This window comes from Uncinocarpus reesii, genomic scaffold (assembly GCF_000003515.1).
Source record: "Uncinocarpus reesii 1704 scaffold_1 genomic scaffold, whole genome shotgun sequence".
Lineage (NCBI taxonomy): Eukaryota > Fungi > Ascomycota > Eurotiomycetes > Onygenales > Onygenaceae > Uncinocarpus > Uncinocarpus reesii.
The window spans coordinates 637,355-657,224 of NW_003052500.1; the positions used below are offsets into that span (position 1 = coordinate 637,355).

At 47.8% G+C, this 19,870-nt stretch overlaps 7 protein-coding genes across 7 annotated transcripts; 2 read left to right on the forward strand and 5 right to left on the reverse strand.

Annotated features, from left to right (window-relative positions):
* Positions 1 to 249: 249 nt before the first annotated feature.
* Positions 250 to 1,422, forward strand: UREG_00378 (uncharacterized protein; the record flags this gene model as incomplete). The annotated part of the gene is made up of 1 exon (XM_002540819.1): positions 250 to 1,422. One exon carries the CDS (start codon positions 250 to 252, stop codon positions 1,420 to 1,422), a length of 1,173 nt encoding a protein of 390 aa, XP_002540865.1.
* A 494-nt stretch (positions 1,423 to 1,916) lies between these two features.
* Positions 1,917 to 2,898, reverse strand: UREG_00379 (uncharacterized protein; the record flags this gene model as incomplete). The annotated part of the gene is made up of 2 exons (XM_002540820.1): positions 1,917 to 2,727; positions 2,771 to 2,898. The coding sequence occupies 2 exons, from the start codon at positions 2,896 to 2,898 to the stop codon at positions 1,917 to 1,919; spliced, it is 939 nt and encodes a 312-aa protein (XP_002540866.1).
* A 1,176-nt stretch (positions 2,899 to 4,074) lies between these two features.
* UREG_00380 (mannan polymerase II complex ANP1 subunit) lies at positions 4,075 to 6,008 on the reverse strand (the record flags this gene model as incomplete). The annotated part of the gene is made up of 4 exons (XM_002540821.1): positions 4,075 to 4,413; positions 4,469 to 4,788; positions 4,848 to 5,530; positions 5,626 to 6,008. The coding sequence occupies 4 exons, from the start codon at positions 6,006 to 6,008 to the stop codon at positions 4,075 to 4,077; spliced, it is 1,725 nt and encodes a 574-aa protein (XP_002540867.1).
* Positions 6,009 to 6,907: 899 nt separating this feature from the next.
* On the reverse strand, positions 6,908 to 8,287 carry UREG_00381 (uncharacterized protein; the record flags this gene model as incomplete). Its single annotated transcript, XM_002540822.1, has 1 exon — positions 6,908 to 8,287. One exon carries the CDS (start codon positions 8,285 to 8,287, stop codon positions 6,908 to 6,910), a length of 1,380 nt encoding a protein of 459 aa, XP_002540868.1.
* Positions 8,288 to 8,920: 633 nt separating this feature from the next.
* Positions 8,921 to 10,328, reverse strand: UREG_00382 (uncharacterized protein; the record flags this gene model as incomplete). The annotated part of the gene is made up of 3 exons (XM_002540823.1): positions 8,921 to 9,048; positions 9,119 to 9,888; positions 9,946 to 10,328. 3 exons carry the CDS (start codon positions 10,326 to 10,328, stop codon positions 8,921 to 8,923), a joined length of 1,281 nt encoding a protein of 426 aa, XP_002540869.1.
* Positions 10,329 to 11,694: 1,366 nt separating this feature from the next.
* On the reverse strand, positions 11,695 to 12,787 carry UREG_00383 (protein NBP35; the record flags this gene model as incomplete). The annotated part of the gene is made up of 2 exons (XM_002540824.1): positions 11,695 to 12,641; positions 12,706 to 12,787. 2 exons carry the CDS (start codon positions 12,785 to 12,787, stop codon positions 11,695 to 11,697), a joined length of 1,029 nt encoding a protein of 342 aa, XP_002540870.1.
* Positions 12,788 to 14,336: 1,549 nt separating this feature from the next.
* On the forward strand, positions 14,337 to 17,481 carry UREG_00384 (uncharacterized protein; the record flags this gene model as incomplete). Its single annotated transcript, XM_002540825.1, has 4 exons — positions 14,337 to 14,517; positions 14,610 to 17,169; positions 17,260 to 17,350; positions 17,425 to 17,481. 4 exons carry the CDS (start codon positions 14,337 to 14,339, stop codon positions 17,479 to 17,481), a joined length of 2,889 nt encoding a protein of 962 aa, XP_002540871.1.
* Between the last annotated feature and the right edge of the window lie 2,389 nt (positions 17,482 to 19,870).

The window sequence follows — 19,870 nt, forward strand, 5'->3', positions numbered from 1 at the left end:
TCGAAGCATTTCGCCGAAATCCACACCGTGCTCCGATTTGACATACCGACTTCCAACTAGCTCCGGCATCTCCACGACCCTGGGAGTTCTCGGGATCTATATATTTCAAGGATCTACGGACCGAAGAGCCTCTCGAAATCCAGTGACTATAAGGCGGCCAACCACCTACCTTTCTTTTCCCAACCCCTGAGTCTTACGAACCTACAAAGACATCCAGTTCCTTCTCGCAAGCCACTGTCAATTTTCAACATGGGGTCTGCCGACTGCTCCCTGCCGCTCTCGACATCCCCCGAGCTCGTCCTCGTTGTGCCTACGCCGGAAGAGCGGATCGAGTGCCTAGGGATAAACGGCCTGGCATGGAAAGGCCCGCTGACGACGGAGCAGTACATCAGCCGAGAGAACCACTTGATGAACCAGAACATGACTAAGGACGGAGCGTTGACCTGCTGGATATTGACAGATCGGAACGCTCCGCCCGACTGCCGCCCCATCCTTAGTAGCTGCGAAACCTTCGCAAAGCCCGCTTTCCTCGCGTATAATGGTAAAGTTGAGGATATCCTTTCACACGGTATCGGGAGCGTGTTCTCTCGCCCTGAATATCGCGGACGGGGATATGCACGGCGGATGATTATAGAGCTAGCTAAAACCCTCGAAACTTGGCAGATGGAGAATTCTCTTAGAGAAAGGTCCGTCTTTTCCGTGCTCTATTCTGATATAGGCAAGAACTTTTATGCTGCGTTGGGATGGAAGCCGTTTCAATCGTCCCATTTTTCGCTTCCTCCGGTGCGAAGGCCACAAGTCGAAAAGGACGTGGGACTGGACATGGCGTTAGTCAAAGACATGACGAGAGATGACGTCAAACGATATATGTGCTCGGACGCGATTCTCGATCGTTATCGCACGATTCTGAAGGAAGCCTCCGCGAAGGACACAAAGGCCAAAGTTGCCTTTAGCCCTGATTTCGACAACATGACGTGGCATTGGGCCCGAGAGGAATTCTACTCCCCAATATTACTTCCTGAGAAAGGGGAGACGAAAGTGAAAGGGGCTTGTGTTCCAAGTCGCAACGTCTTTCTCTCCTGGAACCGTAAATTCGGCACAGATTCGGAGCCAGGGACCCTTTTCATCCTTCGCACTCTGTTTGAGGAACCGACATCCGCGGCAAAAAGACATATCATAGTCGATGCTATTGCCGCCGTGCTGCGTCGCGCTCAATATGAGGCGTATGACTGGAAACTGAGCCAAGTGGAAATCTGGAACCCGTCGCCGTTGGTAGAGGAAGCTGTTAAGAAACTGGATGCGAATGCAGAACTGGTGCACAGGGAAACGAGCAGCATCACAAGTTTGAAATGGAACGGCAAGGAATTAGGCCTCGGAGATGAAGTGGACTGGATGTGGAACGAGAAATACGCTTGGTGTTAGCTTGTTCGTTTTACCGGGAGGCCGTTTGATTTCTTTCTTTTTTCCTTTCACCGCCCTAGATATAGATACAGGGAGGCATACTGCCCTTGGCCGGCTTTTGCCTGGTCTGTTTTTCTGCTTCTTAAGCAGCTTTTAGCGACTTGATTTCCCACCAGCGGGTTGACTATTCCCGCCCTGTCCTGTATTAGGGTCAAAGCAAATTTTGGAGGGAGGAGCTTGCATGCAAGTGATGTCCTGTGTTCAAGATTGCCTGTCAGTTATTGTACATACACAACTTCGTTTTATCATGGTTCCCCCATTCTGACACTTACCTTCGACGTTTCTGCGGTAATATCGGCCCTCCACTGTTCAGGAACCAAATCTCTCCAAGCCTCCACGAACTCGGTATGCGGTATTGCGAATTGCAGTGTGGGGGCTGTCGCCTCTAAATACACGTTGCCAACCCAATTAATTGTAGCGCTTTTATCCAGGCTTGCCCCTAGAATATATCCCCATTAGCCTTTACCCCGAACAGATTCCAAGGTGACCTTACATTTTAGCTCCGAAAAAACGTGCAGCCCGACCTCAGACGGCGAATAATCCACTAAACGCCGGACTATTGCATCAAAAAGATCTTTAGGGAATGGCGTCCTGCCATCCAACGTCTCTGTATCGTCAATCGTAGCATTCCACAAGTCTCGAACTAGAAACTGCTTATCCAAATTAATGCCTTGCAGCACAGACCCCTCTAACATCTTCTTCCACACCGATAATTTTGCTGCCGCTAATGGTCGCCAACCTATTAAATTCCCGGTGCTCTTGTCGCCATCAATAAAGCCACACATGTCGACCCAAGCTTGACAGCATTCCGTGGCGGACAAAGGAACATCTTCCAGTAGCCGTGTAATGGCCTTATTCCTACCTTCTATACTTGCGTCAATATCGCTTAGATGCCTAGCATCTATTTCCATAGCATCTTCCTCAATATCCATAGCATCATATACTTGCAAACTCCTCAGTAAGAAGGGAACTGCAGAATACTCGTCCCCAAACTTTTGCAATTCCAATGTTGATTTGCACAGCGAAATGGCCGCAACCCCGCTTGAGGCATTATTTCCCAAAACTACATCCTCCTCGTTATGCCTCCGCAACAACGATTGCGGCTTCAATATGAAAATCGAATTTGAGGAGTGAACCTGTCGCAGCGAGTATGTCTTCTTATCGGTACATATATTCACAAAGGCATCATCCGCCCCCTGGTTCGACGATGAGCCGGAACTAGGTAGACCGGCGGAGGGTCGCGGAGGAGGCGATTTGAGGTAGAGTCTAGATTATCCAAGAAGCCCACAAGTCAGTAGGGGAAGGGTACCGGGGAAGGAGTGTGCCGTACGCAGGAGGTTCTTCGGAAGCAAGGTATGCAAGCAGCTCTTCTGGAAGCTCGAGTAACCGAAATGTCTCCTGCGGGGTAGCATGGGTGAATGGGAGGCTCGTAGCCATTTGATTGTCTGTTTACGGAATAGGCCAAGGTTTCATTCACCAAAGGCGATTCCAGACAACGGTATCAGCGGTCCCTGGTCGTTTGGAGCTCAATCACTGGGATGGACTGCGAGGGGTGTCTGGAAGGAGGAGATGGTGTTGGACTGCGCGTCAAATTGATCGGCGCGCCGAGATCTTGTTCGTCGCCAAGTCCAAATGCGTGTCGCTTGTCAATTAAGCGCGCGTAATAAGCTTGAAAAGGATCGGCTGTTACACTTTCCATGAATCGAATGATAACCAAAAGCGCACCTAATCATTTTATTTGATCTTTTATTTTTCCAAATAAGTTATCTTGATTGCCAATAGAAGAGCCTGGCTTCGCCTGGCTGAAAGTAAAAATGGGACGATATCCAAAAAAGTGTTGTAGTAATAACACAGATGAAATCCGAGCTCCGAAGCACAGCAGTTTCCAGCCTGCCATCGCTTAGAAAGATCTTTTATTGTAGGAAAAAAGAGGTAAACAGCAAATATGCTTCCATTTAGGAGAGAAGGACTAAGCCACTCCCAAAACAGGACTTGAGTGACCGGCCAAACACGGTATAACAAACAATGTGCCATACTGGTCAAGCATTTTAATGCGGAAAAGGTAAAATGCGGCTTGAAACAGAGAGAGGAGGGAAGAAGGCTCATCTCAAGCCAGAAGATTCCGGGGAATGGATGGTATGAAATTCAAAAAAAGAGAGAAAGATACACAGGTTGAAAGGGGATAGGAAACCCATCTGGAGTGATTGAGGGTTGAGGAGTAAATTTGGCCGTGAGGAAGACGGAGCAGAAGAATAACTGTAGCCAGCCCGAATAAAAGGGAAGAATAGGAAAAAGGTCCCGTATGGTGATAACTGCATGATTCTTTCGATGTATCCTTTGTCAGAAACAAGGACATTGCTTGAAGATGAAACTCCGGCTAAAATAGATTCCACACATGCAAAGAAAGTAAACTGCTATAGACCTGAATTGCAGCTAGAGAAACCTCTCCCGCCGCGTTGCCAGTTTATGATTCTAAATGTCTGTGAATCAGGAACGTGGAAGAGAGTTTCGAAAACTGAAGAATGAAACAAGTAGTTAGTGCCTGACATGAATAGGCTCAAGGGCCAACAAACTCACAGATCTAATATTAAAGTACCCTAAGTGTCATTAATTTCACGAATCCTTTGCTTTTTTAGAATCAGGAGTCTTTTCTAGTTGTCCCTGGTTGCCTTGGCCTGCCTGTGCTTGCTGTGGTTGGGATTTCTGTTTTTGATCTTTCTGCATCATATCTTGGATGGCTGCTCCGTCCTTTTCCCATTGAGCCTTGGTGTCTTTGAATTCTTCCTTGATTCTGTTTGCCCGTTCGGCCTTTTCTTTTTCTTCGGCTTCCCGCTGCAAACGTTCTTTCTCCATCTCCTCCATATGTCGAATGTCGTCAAGACTGGGCTCGTAGAGATGCCAAATCGTATAGTGGGGTAGGCCGACAACAGAGAACTTCATCCGTTTCGCCATCTAGAAAACGCATTAGACAGAATAGAGCATAATGTAGAGAAACAAGCAGTCTAACCTTGCCAAAAGCTTCAGTCTCGGCATGCTTCTCAAAACTGAAAGCGGGGAAATGTACTCCAGAGCGGAATACTCTGGCCTTCGCGAGAATACTAACTCCTCCAACTCCGTCAATCTCCATTTCCATATCTGGGTCGCCATAAGGGTCTCTCAAGTAAGCAAGATGTGGACGCCACGTTGCATATTCTGCGTATCCTTCCACGATTACAGCATCTTCATCAAGTGTGTCCGCTAAAGCTAGAGCTGTTTCGGACTCCTGCCATGAATTTAAGTCGTACGGCTGCTCCCCACCAAGCCAATCTGGAAGTGGTCGCCAAACATCTAGTGCCAGCTATTAGCTCCGACAAGAAAAATCTTAATGCTTGCGTAGGTCTACCCACTTGGAACAATAACGTCCTTGTTATGCCTCATGAGATCCTCCAGGATAGTGAAAGGAGCAGTCTCAACGTCTGCGTCACGCCAGTATACCCAACTGTGAGTTGGCCGCAACGTAGCGCTCAGTAACCAATTCCTGGCCTGAGCCATCAATTTCCTTCTTGAAGCTTGTGCAGCAAAACCATGTCTACTCTCCACATCCTGATTCACTTTTTGCCCAAAATCCTTCTCTATGACCGAAACCTCTCCGTATGGAATTTTAGGATCGGGATCGTCTTGAAGCTCTTTGAGCATTTTCGTAAGAAGAGGGGATGTTTCGTCTTTCGAATCCGAAACTAAAAACGCCAGGTCGATAAGGTGATGTGGATAGGTAAAATTGCGAAGGTGCGAAAAGAACATGGGCAGATGTGGCGCGGCATCACGGAGTGGTGTGCAGAGGAGAATGCGCTCTTCTCGCTCCCAGCCCCGTGCCGTTCCCTGAGCATTGGAGAGATCGTAGTATCGTACAGTTTCGAGTTGAAAATCATCATTCGCAGAAAGCAGGCCCAGAGTGATCGTTCCGAAGATTGCGGCTCGCCAGGAGGGAAACAACAGAGTCAGAATGCATATCGAGAGCCCGCTTATGATGAACAAACGGTGTAATAACTGTCTTCTTCGCCGAAGGGCAGGTTGCGACCGTGGCTGGAATCTGTTGCAGTGGCAAGCCCGTCAGTTTATTTTCTAGCCAAATTCGGTCTCCGAAATAAAGTACAAAATTCCCGGAGCATTGCTATCAATACATACCTGTGCGGAGATATCGAAAAGGTACCGCTTTCCCCGTGAGGGTAAGCGGTATAGCCATTGGTAAAGGCGTACTGCCTGTTCATATCTCCAATATAGCCAACATGTGTGTCAAATGCTCTACAAGAAGCCGCTTTGTCTCGCGGTTGGAGATCGAGCCCAGAGGTCACAAACCCCTGACCCGTCCCCCAATGAGCAGGAGGCTGGCAGTAGTAATCCTTGCTAACACCAACGATAAACGTTCCGGGGCAAAGATTGATTGCGGCCTTGAAGAATGAGCTTGGCTTAGTGCAGCGAGAGGCAGATGGGGACCGTAGAAGTTGGCGGGACAAACTTCGAGACAACCAAATTCGCGAGCTGAGAAAGAAAAGAGGACAAGCGAGCATACTTTGGCCTTGTCTCAAGTGGACCGCCTTTCTGCTGCTTCACCAGCGAGGCGGACTATTAATTTCCCGGAACCCGGTCTGACAATACGGCCTTTCCTGTTCAGGCAACGCTCGGCCTGTCCCGAAGGTCACGCTTCGTAATCCCACGCCGATCTGCCAGCCGATCCTCCTGAAACGGCACACTATTCCCATCTGAAACGGCGCTCTTCGGCGGCCTTGGGGTCGAAGTGGGTGATACAGGGTGCCGGCAGAACTTGTCATCATATTCGCTTCAATACTGTCGGGTAATCTGCCTCGTACGGTGCAACAGAACACCACTCCGCGTGATCAAACAGCGGGAATACAACATATTTCTGTCTCTTGCCTGGAAGTAGTTACTCCGTACTACTCTTTACAACAGCCAAACTGACTATTTAAAAGAACAACAGACTCTGCTTCTTGATTAGTCCACGTGGGGTTGGGAACCGCCTGTAGAAGTGACTCTGTACGGGGCACTCCGCAGGACCTTTGATCCCACTATTCACTGAACCCTCTAACAGTTCGCGGATTTCAGATGCGGCTGATCAGATGCGAGTTTGGCCGGTCCCATCATGTAGCTTCTCCGCATAGATAGACATGCTTACAAAAAGGTTCAATGACACCTTGAACAGGGGAATTGCAATATGATCTTCAAAATCCAGTCCCGTTGGTGGTTGTCTAACCTAATTCCCAGTTTGATAGTCAATGTGCAGCAGTTAAAAAGGACAAGATCGGCCCCAGAGCATAGAAGCCCGACCAAAGACTGTTTCTATTCATGCTTTATCGGCATTGCAATTCGCCTCCAGTGTGCGGAGTACGGAGGAAACATAGCAGACCCTATTCCTTCTATTTTACGATTTTTTTCGGCACAACAATTCCATTTATCTGACCGTCGCTCCCTTCAGGCTCTTCACAGTGCACACACCGCCAGATTTTGTCACCAATTTCCCAACTATAGGAGTCGACGACGCGGTGCTGCCTTCACCCTCTTTGTTCAACTGCGGCACTGCACCGCTATCAAAGGCCACTTCTAAAGAGTCCGTTGTGGTGAACCCCGGCTGGAACGTTTCCCAAATCTTCTTCTTCGGGTTCAATACTTTCTCCGGTTCGCCATCACCCCAGCCCTCAAAGAAGACACGGTCTCCAGCTTCAGCGCCTTCAGGAGGATTGACAAGTTCAACTGGGCCAGCGTGAGAATCGTCGTCCTTTGGAGACGCCGCCAGAACCATGGCCGCAGATTTAATGCCACGCATTGTGACAGGCTTCAGGTTGCAGACGGTAACGACTTTCCGTCCCTGCATTTCTTCCAATGGGACAAGCCCATTTAATCCAGAGCAAACAGTTCGAACGGTAAGTCCGGTAGCCTCATCTTGAGTTGTATTATCGGATCCTGGTGCGTCACCGCAAGCGATTGTAGACACGTAAAGAGAATCCGCATTTGGATGGTTGATCGCGCGGAGGATATGTCCAACTCGAAGATCGATAAGAGCAGGTGAAAGAGGCGCAGCGGGAGTAGCAGGTGCTTTTTGTTGTTTTGGTTTCTTCTCCTTCTTCTCTCTTCTGGGTGGGGTGCCTGTTATCGCACCTGTAACTGAATCCACGACTTCCTGTACTTTATCCTTGGCCACATCCACTACTGACTTGTTCGCTTGCTCTTTATCCGCATTCTTTCCCCGCCCAACGACCATCTCTTTCTCCCCGCCTGCTCCAGTGCCTTTCTTCTCCTTCTTTTTCTTCCCGCCATTTTCACCTTCCGCAGGAGCAGCAAATTTTGGAGCAGCCCTCACATCATTGACATCAATTTTGATCTTCTCCTCCTCCGGTATCTGTAGACTGAACAGGGGAGCATTCTGCACAAGGTCAACATGTCGCACAATATGATGATATCCGCTCTCCCCAGTCCTCTCCTCTGGCGACCACTTCTCCACGACAGGGCCCAAAAGAGCGTATAACGCGATATCCACAACTGACGGCTTCGCGCCGAGAACGGTTGTGCGAGTAGCGAGGTGGGCGTTCACAATATCTAGCAATTTTGAAATACCCTCGGTTTCACTCTTCTTCAATGCCTGCGCCAAATCGGACGACTGCGACAACCATTGATTGATTTCATCCTGCTCTGCATCCGTATAAGCAGCCTCCGGGAATATTTTGGGCGAGAGAGACGGAAGGTCAGGCTCAGTAGAGTCCGACGGGACAACGTTAGGGTAGGAACGGTAGAGGAGGGAAAGCAGAGACGTTGCCGGTGCCGAGGCGGTAGCCATTTTTGCGATCTGGTGAATGAACCGTACTGAACGCACAGGTGTAATATAAGACGAAGTCGAAGTTAAGCGAGAAAGTGGCTCTATCGACCGTGAAGGTGATAAAAGACCCCGCGATGTGAATTGTTGCGGGGTTATAGAAGTCCGCAGGACACGAAGAATGGGATTGGCGGGCTTCAGTTTGAAGAAATTAAAAGTATTGGCTCAGCAAGACGCCGAGCACCCACTATAAGGTTCTCAAAAGCAAGAGCTGATGTATAAAAAGTTCTGCTGCTTTTTCGCCTTCTGATAAAAAGCTTTTGTGGTGGGTTTGGGAGGAAGCATTCAGCTCCAAGGACAGAGTCTTGGCAGAGATTGGTGAGTCATCCAAGCCGATAACAAGTCGACTCACGACTCACAAACAATAGAAGAATGTAAGAATTTGGAAGACGAAAGCGGAGGGAAAGATTTAAAGGCAATAATATTACGTTTAACTAATTATGAGGTTGCAGAGTAGGCACAGGTAATTTACCACCCTGATCTGATCAAGATATCACACGGAAACGCAAGCGAAATACCTCCAGGGAGGGGATATCAGTCAGAGAATTATTGAGGTTGGACTCGACTGAGTGCTACAACTATTAAAGAAAAATTAGTTTAGGCATGCGCAGCAACGTGCAAGCAAGGACCGCGTAGATCGAAAACAACAAAAAGTGCCTTGAAGAAGATGTCTCCAAAGATCTGAAGCCCAGTTCCCATGTTGGATTGGACACCACCAAAGCATACTGCGGAATTGAAAAGTCAGCCAGTCAATTCAGTATGTCAAAAAAGGGGTCTCCAATAAGCTCATCTTACATTCTTCGCCAGTTTTAGCATCACTTCCAACAGGCGAGAAGTTCAATAAGTTCCCAGGTATTTTCGCAAGATGTGTGTCTGCTAGTGAAACATACAAGGCTGGAAGTGTCGTGTCGCAAGGGAAAATATACCCGCCGGCTTGGGTTGACAATTTGGCATCTTTGACTTGTTCGTAATATGCTTTCACCATTTCGCCGTCCACTAATATCAACGTTGTGCCGGTATCCGCAATAGCGTTAGGGGTCTTCAGCTTGATCTGTCGAAGTTGGGTATCATTCCCAACTTTGAACAGTGAGGATTTAAACTCCCAGAATCCTCTGGCACTATTGACTGGGACTTTTGTAAGATTTCCTTTAAACTTCGTCCGATCAATCGTTCCAAACTCGTAAGATCCGGGAGCCCCCTTCTTCAGCTGTGCTGCGAAAACCGGTTCGTCCAGGTCGGCAGCGAGGTTCGTCAAGAATGATTTCTGTCGTTTCGGCCTCATAGTGCTGAGTTTGTCAAAGCCCAATCCGACCAAGCCGTCCGATATCTCATCCTTTATAAATGACGCCGAAACCTGAGATGGCAGACCGATTGCTTGTTTTGCGACCGTGGCTCCACCGATATCCACAGTATCAGTTCCCACGCTGCCAAATGCAAAGGAGGCATCGCCATATGTGATATTGAAGCTGGAACCGTCCATTTTGGAAAATGTCCTTGACTTTGTTGGATTAAAGCTCGAATGGCCTTTCCTGGCGCTCTCCGGCAATTGCGTGTTAAACACCCAACTATGGGAGCATTGGTTAACGCGAACAGAAACCCAAGTCTAGAGATATAAAACTTACGTATCCGAAGAGCCGGTGTCAAGATTCATGACAAATTGTTGCCCTCCGATGGTAACAGGAGACAGGTATTGCACATCATGGGCGGTTGGAGTGTTTGTTACGGCACCGGTTTCATCTGGTTGTTTCGCTTTTGATATGGCATCTCGATCGAGGCCAGAAGCAAGCGGAATAAAATCATTGAAGTGGCCATAGTTGATATTAGTTGGAATAATACCAAATTTAGCGTACGCTTTCTTCAGAGCTCGAGGGCCATCTGGCAGGTAATCAGAGCGTCGAACTAGGTCGATTTTGAACGAACGGGTTGTTTTCTTTGGTGGTGTTGGACTAGAAGAGGCTTGCAAGCAGAGGAGGCTCAACCCCAGGAGAAACTGGATCCAATGCATCCTCTGAAGCAAAGAGCAGCAGCACCAGAGAACAAAAAGAGTGGCTTCTCAGGTTTAAGAAATGAAAGGTGAAAAAAAGCGAAAGGTTGGAGAGAGTGAGATCAAGTTACTGACTTGAATGAGAAGAATATGAACAGAACCTGATGAGCGTGGAGGGGAAAGGAACAAGAACGCACGCCGATTGTCAACAATCGGGGCTAAAAAAGAACGACTAAGCGATGAAAGAAATGCACTCTATGCCTCTGTCATTTTATACAATTGAAATGGAAGAAAGCAGAAAGATGAGCAAGGAAACGTGAGAAAACGAGTCTTGGAGCAGCCTCTGTTGTTCTAATAAGATTTCCCATGGAGTCAGAATCCATCCAAGGGGGAGCTCGCAGGAACGCTTCCTGTGAACCCATGGGCTTTACAAGGCCTATCCTAGAGGCAAACGGAGGATTTGGCATCCAAGTCGGATTGGTTGTTTTCAGAGAAATACAAGGGGAGCTTCCCGAGCAGCGAGAACCCTCCGCATCCACATCGCGGCGCGAACAAGAAATCGACCACCCACTGGGCCCGCCTCGACTTGGCATGTTTTAGGGGCCATTTCGAGATTGAATAGAAGAAAAGCAAGGGCCTTCAGCCTTGAGCCTTGAAACCGTGTGTTGTCGAAAGTGTCTTCTGGCGCATCTGATCGGTGGTTGACTGGCTGAGGGAAGTTGAGATCGTCGTGCGAAACGCCGGCGCGGGTGTGGTGGCCTTGGCAGCCGTCGCACCACCAGGTCCCTGTTGATTCTTCCGCATGGGTGGCTGTTTCATAAGCGAATCGGGGTTGAGAGATGCCTTTTTCGAGCCGGAGACGTTGCTCTGGCCCTTGTGAAAGTTGCTTCCTTTGCTCTCATAGGTTCCAGTTGCTTCCTGGGAGGGCGTTGTCAGAGACCCGTATCCTCAGATATTCAAATATCCAGCTTTATGGCTAAGCGTAGAATCCCGCCTGAGGGATGTTCTTTTTCTCTTCTATCCCAAATATGGGAGAGAGGTGCTTAACTATTCGATCTAGCTACTGCGTGTTGTGCATGCAGTCAAGTCCGAGGAGAGGTCTAGATAACTTTTGCCCATAAAGGCCACCAACTAATTCAAGTATATTTTGAAGGGGAGTATCGTAACTTGTAGTACTCCGTATAGTAGGGAGTACTTAAAGGTATCAATCTCATCAACATTCATGTCTAACACCACTGACCGTCAAATATGGGAATCACGATTGAGACGCCGGAAATGCGCCAAAAGCCTACTCAAAGCCGAAAAAATGCTGCGCTCAAAGATTGATCAACATCCCTTCTTAGAAACGCCAAAGACATGTAGGGTCGAGTCCACAGGCTTGCAGCCATTATGCAGCATCAGCTTCGGGTAGCACTTGATCAGGATTTTCTCCGACCAACTGGCTCACCGCTCTCACAACTTGTCTTAATGCCATGGACGCAGGGCTTTCGGGGTATCTGTCCATGAAATTCTCTCCATAGTCGCAGGCCATACCGACTCGAGGGTCTAGTGGAACCGAACCCAAGAATGGAATGCCCATATCCTTTGCGAGCCTTTTCCCGCCGCCGGTCGTGGGCCTGAATATTTCCGATTCATTTGTACATTTCGGACAGACGAATCCTGACATATTTTCCACTAATCCTAGTATTCGAATACCGGCTTTTCGGCAAAAATCGATTTCCTTTCGGACATCTAGCAGCGAGACCTCTTGCGGAGTCGTCACCAAAACAGCACCATCAACGCCGGATTCTTTGAGAAACGAGTTGACCGAGAGATGTTCATCTGAAGTGCCTGGTGGCGTGTCGACTATCAGATAATCCAATTCCCCCCATTCGACATCTTTCAAAAATTGTTTGATCAATCCGTTCTTTTTCGGCCCCCGCCAAATCACAGCGTCATCTCGATTTGGTAACATGAACTGGACGCTCATCACCGCGAGATTATCAGACACCCAAACGGGGTTCCATCCCGAATTGCTGACATGTATGGTTTCTGCTTCCACATCCATCATCTTCGGTATCGAAGGGCCACAGATATCTGTATCCATAATACCAACCGTGGAATCAGGGTTTGATGCAAAAGCGTTGGCGAGGAGAGAGGTGAATGTAGATTTTCCGACCCCTCCCTTACCAGAAAGAACAAGGATTTTGTGTCGGATAGAGGATAGACGGGCGGTTATGGTGGAAATATCAGGATCTGGGCCTTTGGGGGCGGAAGCGCAAATGGCTTGATTCGGGCAACCAGCACATGCATCACCTTTGCCTGCTTGTTCCGATTCAAGACCCGGGCAATGTTCTAAAAAGAAATCCAAGTTAGCGAAAGAAAAGCTATTTGGGGACGATTCGAGAGATAGACATACCGGGCTCAGGTGCGACCAATTCCGGGGCCGATTTGGTCATAGCAGCAATAGCCACGGCTGGCTCTTCGAATGAGGGGGCCATTTCCTCCCGTACTTGGACTAAAAATTATAACAGAATCAACCAGCCTCGATACTTCTCAATAAAAAAAGGGAGCATCTGAGTGGCATGCAGCAGTTTATGAGCGGTGGCGACTATGCTGGATTTGTCATGCAGGGACCCCGCTAACAAGTGTGTTCTAACAAGCTTTTTAGCTCTTAAGCTTATTTGCATGCAAACAATTCTATCCCACAGACAACTGGTCACGAAAATGCATCGCATGACTCCGAACACAGGTGTGCTAATGTATACTGAACAGAAGACATGAATTTATCTCGGGATTAGCCCACTTTCAGGTCTTCAGCAGTTTACTGGCGAAGATGGAATTAGTGAGAAAGTAGTAGCATACGTAAGTTGAGAATGGGTACGGGGTAGTTAGTGAATAATGATGAGGCACAATGAAAAGCATCATGGGGTATATGACAGTGGCAGCGATTATTCTCGGCTCGATTTCGAGATATTGTCGGATGTATTCCGTATACAGCATCATGACCAATGATCTTTAGTGGGGCCCGCGGGGAGATGGAGAATTTTGGGGCTTGGGTTTCACCAGATAATGCTATATCAATCTGGAGGTGGCAAGTTAAACAACAGGCTTGCCGGTCGGATATGTTGTACGAAATATGATATTCATAGGAGTGGATGCCGTATCAACTGCCGCTTTTTCTGCACTCCTTGTTGGACAACCATAAAGCCGTATATACGGAGTACACATGATGGGGAAAGCAGTCTGTTGCTATAAACGGTTTGGGGCAAACACCACAGCAGATTAAATACTTCCGTTGCTTGATACTCCGTAGTCTGGAAAGAAATGTAGATCTTCCGTAGTGGAGCGAAGAAATTTATACGGCATCACGGCGTTCTCGAACTTACCTTATGCAGATGACCATTTGACATGGAGTCATCGCTTTGACTGTTAATCAACTCTTCGGAGATGCAAGAGATAACTTAGTTAATTAGTCGAGTAGTTATCGGAGGGTTGTTAATGTTGGTGCAGGCGGGCGAGGAGGTTACGTTGACCGCCGCGCGCTACGTAACCGAGTCTCTGAAGCAGATGGCCTTTGGAATCCTATACGGAGTACGGAGTAGCGATGCTTCAATGATTGCCTAGTAGGAGCGGATTCGACTTGGAGAATGAGGAGAAATAGCGGGGTGTTGCTGCTGTTTACTCTTCGTGACTTCCAGAACCCTGCACGCGGCACATGTTTCCGCCAAGAGTCGATCACAATTCCTGCTTTCGCTTGGTCAACGCAGTTTTGAACAGCCAGCATTGAAATCAGGACGCACCAACCAATTAGTCCACCAGCTGTTATCATCTCTGCCCTGTGCCTGAGTAGCGGTTCGACTGCGAGGTACCTGATATACCTCGTATTTGATTCAACCTGAACCCGTCAACCGATCCTTCAACCGACAAACTGCACACAAGCTGAGGAGCGCCGTCGACTCCTCAGTCAATTCAACTTGACAATCCGCGTTGCGCGTCCCCCTCTTGCGGCTTAACCCGCATTGGCGCCGTGACGATAGGACCATTGTCATGACTGACCCGGCAGTGTCACCTTTGGGATGCGATGGACTCCGCGAGAGGAGGACACAGGCTCCCAAAGAAACAATCACCCCAGCATCATTAGACCCTTTGATGAGCAAGATGCGCACAGATGAATCGAGTACTGTGGAACCGGAGAAGACGACGTTTGGTAGGACGCCAGATGGTACTGGTAAGTCTACCGGCCTAGAGCCGAACGGGTGGATGTACTTGGGATTTTGATCAGAGCATTTCAGAAATCAGGGAACTGACGTGCCCGAATAGTATTTACCGTACCACACACTCGTGATATGGTCTCGCAACTCCTGTCTCCGTCAGAACCGAAGAACTTATCCGATATCCTGGTCCTCTCGATCCTGGCTCTTCATTTATTATTGCTTCGAGCCCTGCCAACGTCGTTTCGCATACCCGTCTTCGCATTTATATTCTTGTCCTGGAGAGCAGCGTATAATATTGGAATAGGATGGCTACTACATATGCAGTCGAATCATCGCACTCTCGTGCTCTGGGCACGGAAATTGCAACTGTTCGTGGATCCGTCAACTGGGGAAAACCGGCACCCGCTTCTTTATCGTTTCATCAAACGGGAGCTCGAAACCAAGATCCCGGAAAACTATTCGTTCGAGAATGCACCCATTGAATACAATACTTGGTTGGTTTTTAGACGTGTGGTTGATTTAATCCTCATGTGCGACTTTACTTCGTACTGCCTATTTGCCGTTGCTTGTGGAAGCCGCCCTGTGGATGAAGGCTTTTTTATGATGCTGCTCCGGTGGTCTACAGGGTTGAGTCTCGTATTGTTCAACCTCTGGGTTAAACTGGATGCGCATCGCGTCGTCAAGGACTTCGCTTGGTACTGGGGCGACTTCTTTTATCTGATCGACCAGGATTTGACGTTCGACGGCGTCTTTGAGATGGCACCGCACCCAATGTACTCGGTTGGTTATGCTGGGTACTACGGCATCTCCTTAATGGCAGCTAGCTACAAAGTGCTTTTCATCTCTATTCTAGCACATGCAGCGCAATTTGCCTTCCTTGTGTTGGTCGAAAATCCACACATTGAAAAGACATATAACGCTCCCCCGCCTCGAAAACGGGTTGTTGACCCAGACACTGCCTTGCATGAAGAACCAGGATCGCGATCGAACTCGTTCAACAGCGACGCTACTCCTCCAATGTCTCTTCCCGGCACAACACAACCGCGTTCAACGCACGCTCTAGTCGGTAGTATAGATTTCCATCGGGTTACAGACCTCTCGGTTCTTTTGATCCATCTGCTTTTCTTCGCCTTTACGATGGTTACACCCTCTACTCCAATTTATCGTTTCCTATTTGTCTTAAACGCCGCCTTGTGGAGAATATGGTATTCCGCTGGGATAGGGTACATCCTGGATCGTCAATCGGCTCGCAAGTCTTGGACAAGGCATTTTGTTAAATTTGGAGAGGGCCAGGACGAAGCATGGAGGCAATGGCAAGGAATCTACCATCTCAGCATGACTACTTGCTACGCTAGCTTTATTGCCGCGGCTTGGAAAATGTACACGTTACCACAAGATTGGGGCTACGGGCTGGCTATCCTGAGGCATGTTTTGGGTGCTAGTCTGATTGCCTTGCAGATCTGGACATCGATGAGTATCTATGAATCGCTTGGGGAGTTTGGCTGGTTTTTTGGCGACTTCTTTTACGACGAATCCCCGAAGCTGACTTATAGCGGCATTTACCGGTTCCTGAACAACCCTGAACGTGTCCTTGGCCTAGCGGGTGTATGGGGCGCCGTTCTGATAACGAACAGTCGGGCAATGATATTTCTTGCCCTCCTAAGCCACACCTTGAGCATCGCGTTTATTCAATTGGTCGAACGTCCACATATGCAAAAGCTTTATGGGCGAAGTTTGCGGCGTGATGCCGGGTTGGTGAAGAGTATCAAACGGTCTCTGCCAAATTCTCTGAAACAGTTTCAAGGAAGTGTTGACAAAATTCTTGATGAGTCCATCGACTTCGTGGAAGAAGTTATTGACACTGCGCGTCCAAAACTTGCCGCTGGCGTCAACACATTTGTGAAGGATACAACTGCACTTTTCCATAAGTACCCAGCTAGAATCACAATCACACGTTTGGAACCAGACCTTGCCGGTTACGAGTTGAAGGATTACGCTCTTAGCGTTGAAGGCACAGAATTGACCCAATTCAATAAGTCTGGCGGCGAAACAAAAGAGAAGTCTCAGTCGTCTAGAGGCAGTGAAAACTTGGTCTTTGAATATGGTGCACCAATCAAGGTCAAGTGGACTGCCCCTTTGAATCACAGCAAGAAGGATTGGGTTGGCTTGTACATGGTCACTCATAACTCGTCCCGCGAAATCACGAAGGTGTCGTCACAGGGACGATGGGTTGCTACCAACGAGGGCGCGTTTGATTCGTCAACTAGTGAAATCGGGCTCAAAAGTAGCGACATCTCCGAGCATTCTCAAGGTAAAAATGGCAAATCACGGGAGGTAGCCTCTGGAGAAATGGTCTTTTCTGGTGACAAACTCTGGTGGAACCAAGGTGTGTTTGAATTTAGATATCACCATAACGGGAAACACAATGTTATGGCAATTTCTCGCCCTTTCGAAATCCGAATTGCGAAATTCGACGAAAACGAAATCCCACTGGACAACCACGGGGTTGTCAGGCCTGCCATTGAAGCAGCGTTGCTTCCGATCGTACAAAATTGCCTAGATCGGGATGCGGACATTGCACCGCAGAATTCCGAGGAGGCTTTCGGGTCTCAAGTGGATAGGGACAGCAAATATGCGAAACGCGTGGTTTTCGCTGTCCAGCATATGTCAGTGCTCCTCCATTTCTCTGCCATATCTTCCTCTCTATCAAGAGTCATAGGCCCTTGGCTGAAACTTGACAACTAACCGGCTTTTAGGTTCGGTATAGAATTTGCACCTGAAGTCGTATGTGCTGATGGCAGTGTTCGCAACCTGGCCTGGCGAATATGCAATGCAAAGAAGGTCCTCGTATGTAGTACTGCTAATTTTCAAAGAATTGAATCGTGGTCTTCTTCCAGGCGTGTTTCTGACAGTTTCCCCAGGCACCATACAGCATGTCCCGCTCAAGCGGCACAACCACGCCAGTGCAGGAAGATTAGACAGCGTCAACGGTTCAGAACATCCACATTCTGTTTGAATATAATCTTTAAATATTTTTTTCCAATGACCTTGAGGTTATATATTGCCGAAGCTTTCTTTACCTTACTGATCCCGACGCAGGTCTGGTTATATATCTTTAAAGACTTGGTAAATATCACTGGTTGGCTACATGCCTCCAGACGGTGAAAATCCAAATCTTGAAATAGAAAAGCAACGAGAGATGTTTGATTTATTTTATCGGGCTTTTTATGACCAACATTCCTTATTTACGATAAAGCCCATATACGTGTGGGAGTTATGGTTATTCCTTTTTTCCAATGGGAGGGTGGGTGATGATTGCTGATGAATGCACAAAAGATATCCAGAACAGTCAAATTTTATTTGACTATACAAAGTAAATAAATTCGAAATTTCTAGAGTCTGTCCTTAATTTATTTAGGGGGAGTTAGTCCAAGGATGCAAGGCAGAAATTCATCGTGTATGATTGTAGGCAAGTAAAGTGCACAGTACGTCGATAGCCATCGAATCACGGTGTATTCGCGATACAAAATTGATGTCGCGTTGCATGCCGAAGAATTCGTCTTATAAAGTCTTCATTGCCTGTAGCTGACTAGGTCTCTGAGTCTCCGCCAGGGTGACGATTAATTACCTACTTCAGTTCTTGTCAAAAGTTAGCCAACAGGTTCAACGCAGAACTGTCAAAGGTCAAACTGCAGTATACAAGATATTGCGCGATATCAGGATCGTTACTTTGGTATTTTGTTTTCTTCAATGTGATTGCAGAAGCAGAACTGAAAAAAATAGGATCTCATCATGATAAATAGGTTCAATGAATTGACTGGGAAGCAAAAGAGAGGATATACCTTGAGAAATTACATTTAGCATTGACGCTCTGTATGAAATAGAATTGAGACCTATAACTCTTGAATTAGCTTAATCCAGATATTTCAAGAGCGTCACGGCATAAGGTAGAGACGTAGTAACGGTCAGATGGTGATGCATGTTCAAATGGATCATGGGATGTCTCCACGAAAGAACTTTTGGTAAGGTTTCCTCATTGAATGAAAAAGTCGAACGGCAGAATGAAATGTGACATACCTATCAATTTAGTGCATCGTGTAGAAAAACATTTGATATTTCGAAGGCATCGACAACTTTTTGTTGTGCGTCTTTCCAAGAGTCGAAGGAAGAATTTTTATGGAACCAAATCGGGGAAATGTAATTCCGCTGTAAGCCCGCAAACAATGCAAACATGGAGCTGGGCACCTCGACCTCTTCCAAGCAGCTCATTTTCAATGCACACCCAAAACCGCGTCGATGGCTGCTCAATTTTTTGCTACATATAAGTTACAATGACAGATAAAAGAAGAATTAACGGTCCTGCTGGAGGTACTCGGCCTCCAGTTTTTCTAGCCTCACTACTGTCAGTAGAGGGCCAAAAGACAATAGCGGTAGAAAGGCCGACCCGTACTCGAAAAGCCAATGAATTGAGAAAAATATGTATGCCACAAGCCATTGAATAACTTTGGGATACTTAGCTGATATTATTTACAGTTTTAAAAACTGGCATCATTCCTTCGGCATCAGGGTCCGCATACCTCGAGTTACAATTCCCTGGCGACCTTGCAAAGCCAACCACTCTAATCCCGCCTACCTCATCTCTAAAGCTCATATGCACGGTCCACGGTCCCAGGCCTCTCCCTCGCTCCGCGCCATTTTCTCCTAATCTTCTTCTTTCCACCCACGTCAAATTTGCGCCTTTCGCTGGCAGAAGGCGACGAGGGTATATCCGAGACATTAATGAAAGAGACCTGGCTGTCCACCTGGAAACTGCCCTCGGAGGCATGATCATTGGAGATAGATGGCCCAAGAGCGGACTAGATGTTACGGTAAACATTCTCGAAGGAGAGGATGATCGGTGGTGGGCCGACTCGCTTTCCTTGGGACCCTTGGGCGGAGTCGACGGCTGGGGATTGATGAGTCTTCTCGCGCACTCTATAACGGTCGCTTCGGCGGCAATTGTAGATGCTAGGATTGACTGCTTGGACTTACATACTGGGGGAGTCGCGGCTATTGTGGACGATAAAGATAGCATTAACAAAGATGGCACGGGCAAACAACCCGGGAGATCTTTGGTGCTAGACCCTGACCCATCTGAACATAGGGAGATTGCTTCGCTCTGTATAGTGGGATATATGCCGTCACGCGATGAAATCACCGAGGTCTGGCTGAAAGGAGATGTGACCGGCATTGGTCATGACGCACTTATGGATGGTGCTGTCGAAGCAGCTCGGGCTTCACATACTATCCTTCTAGAAGCTGCGAAAGAATCCGCCCAACGAATTGCAAATTTACCCACTGAGAAGACTCAGGCTGATGATGAAGACC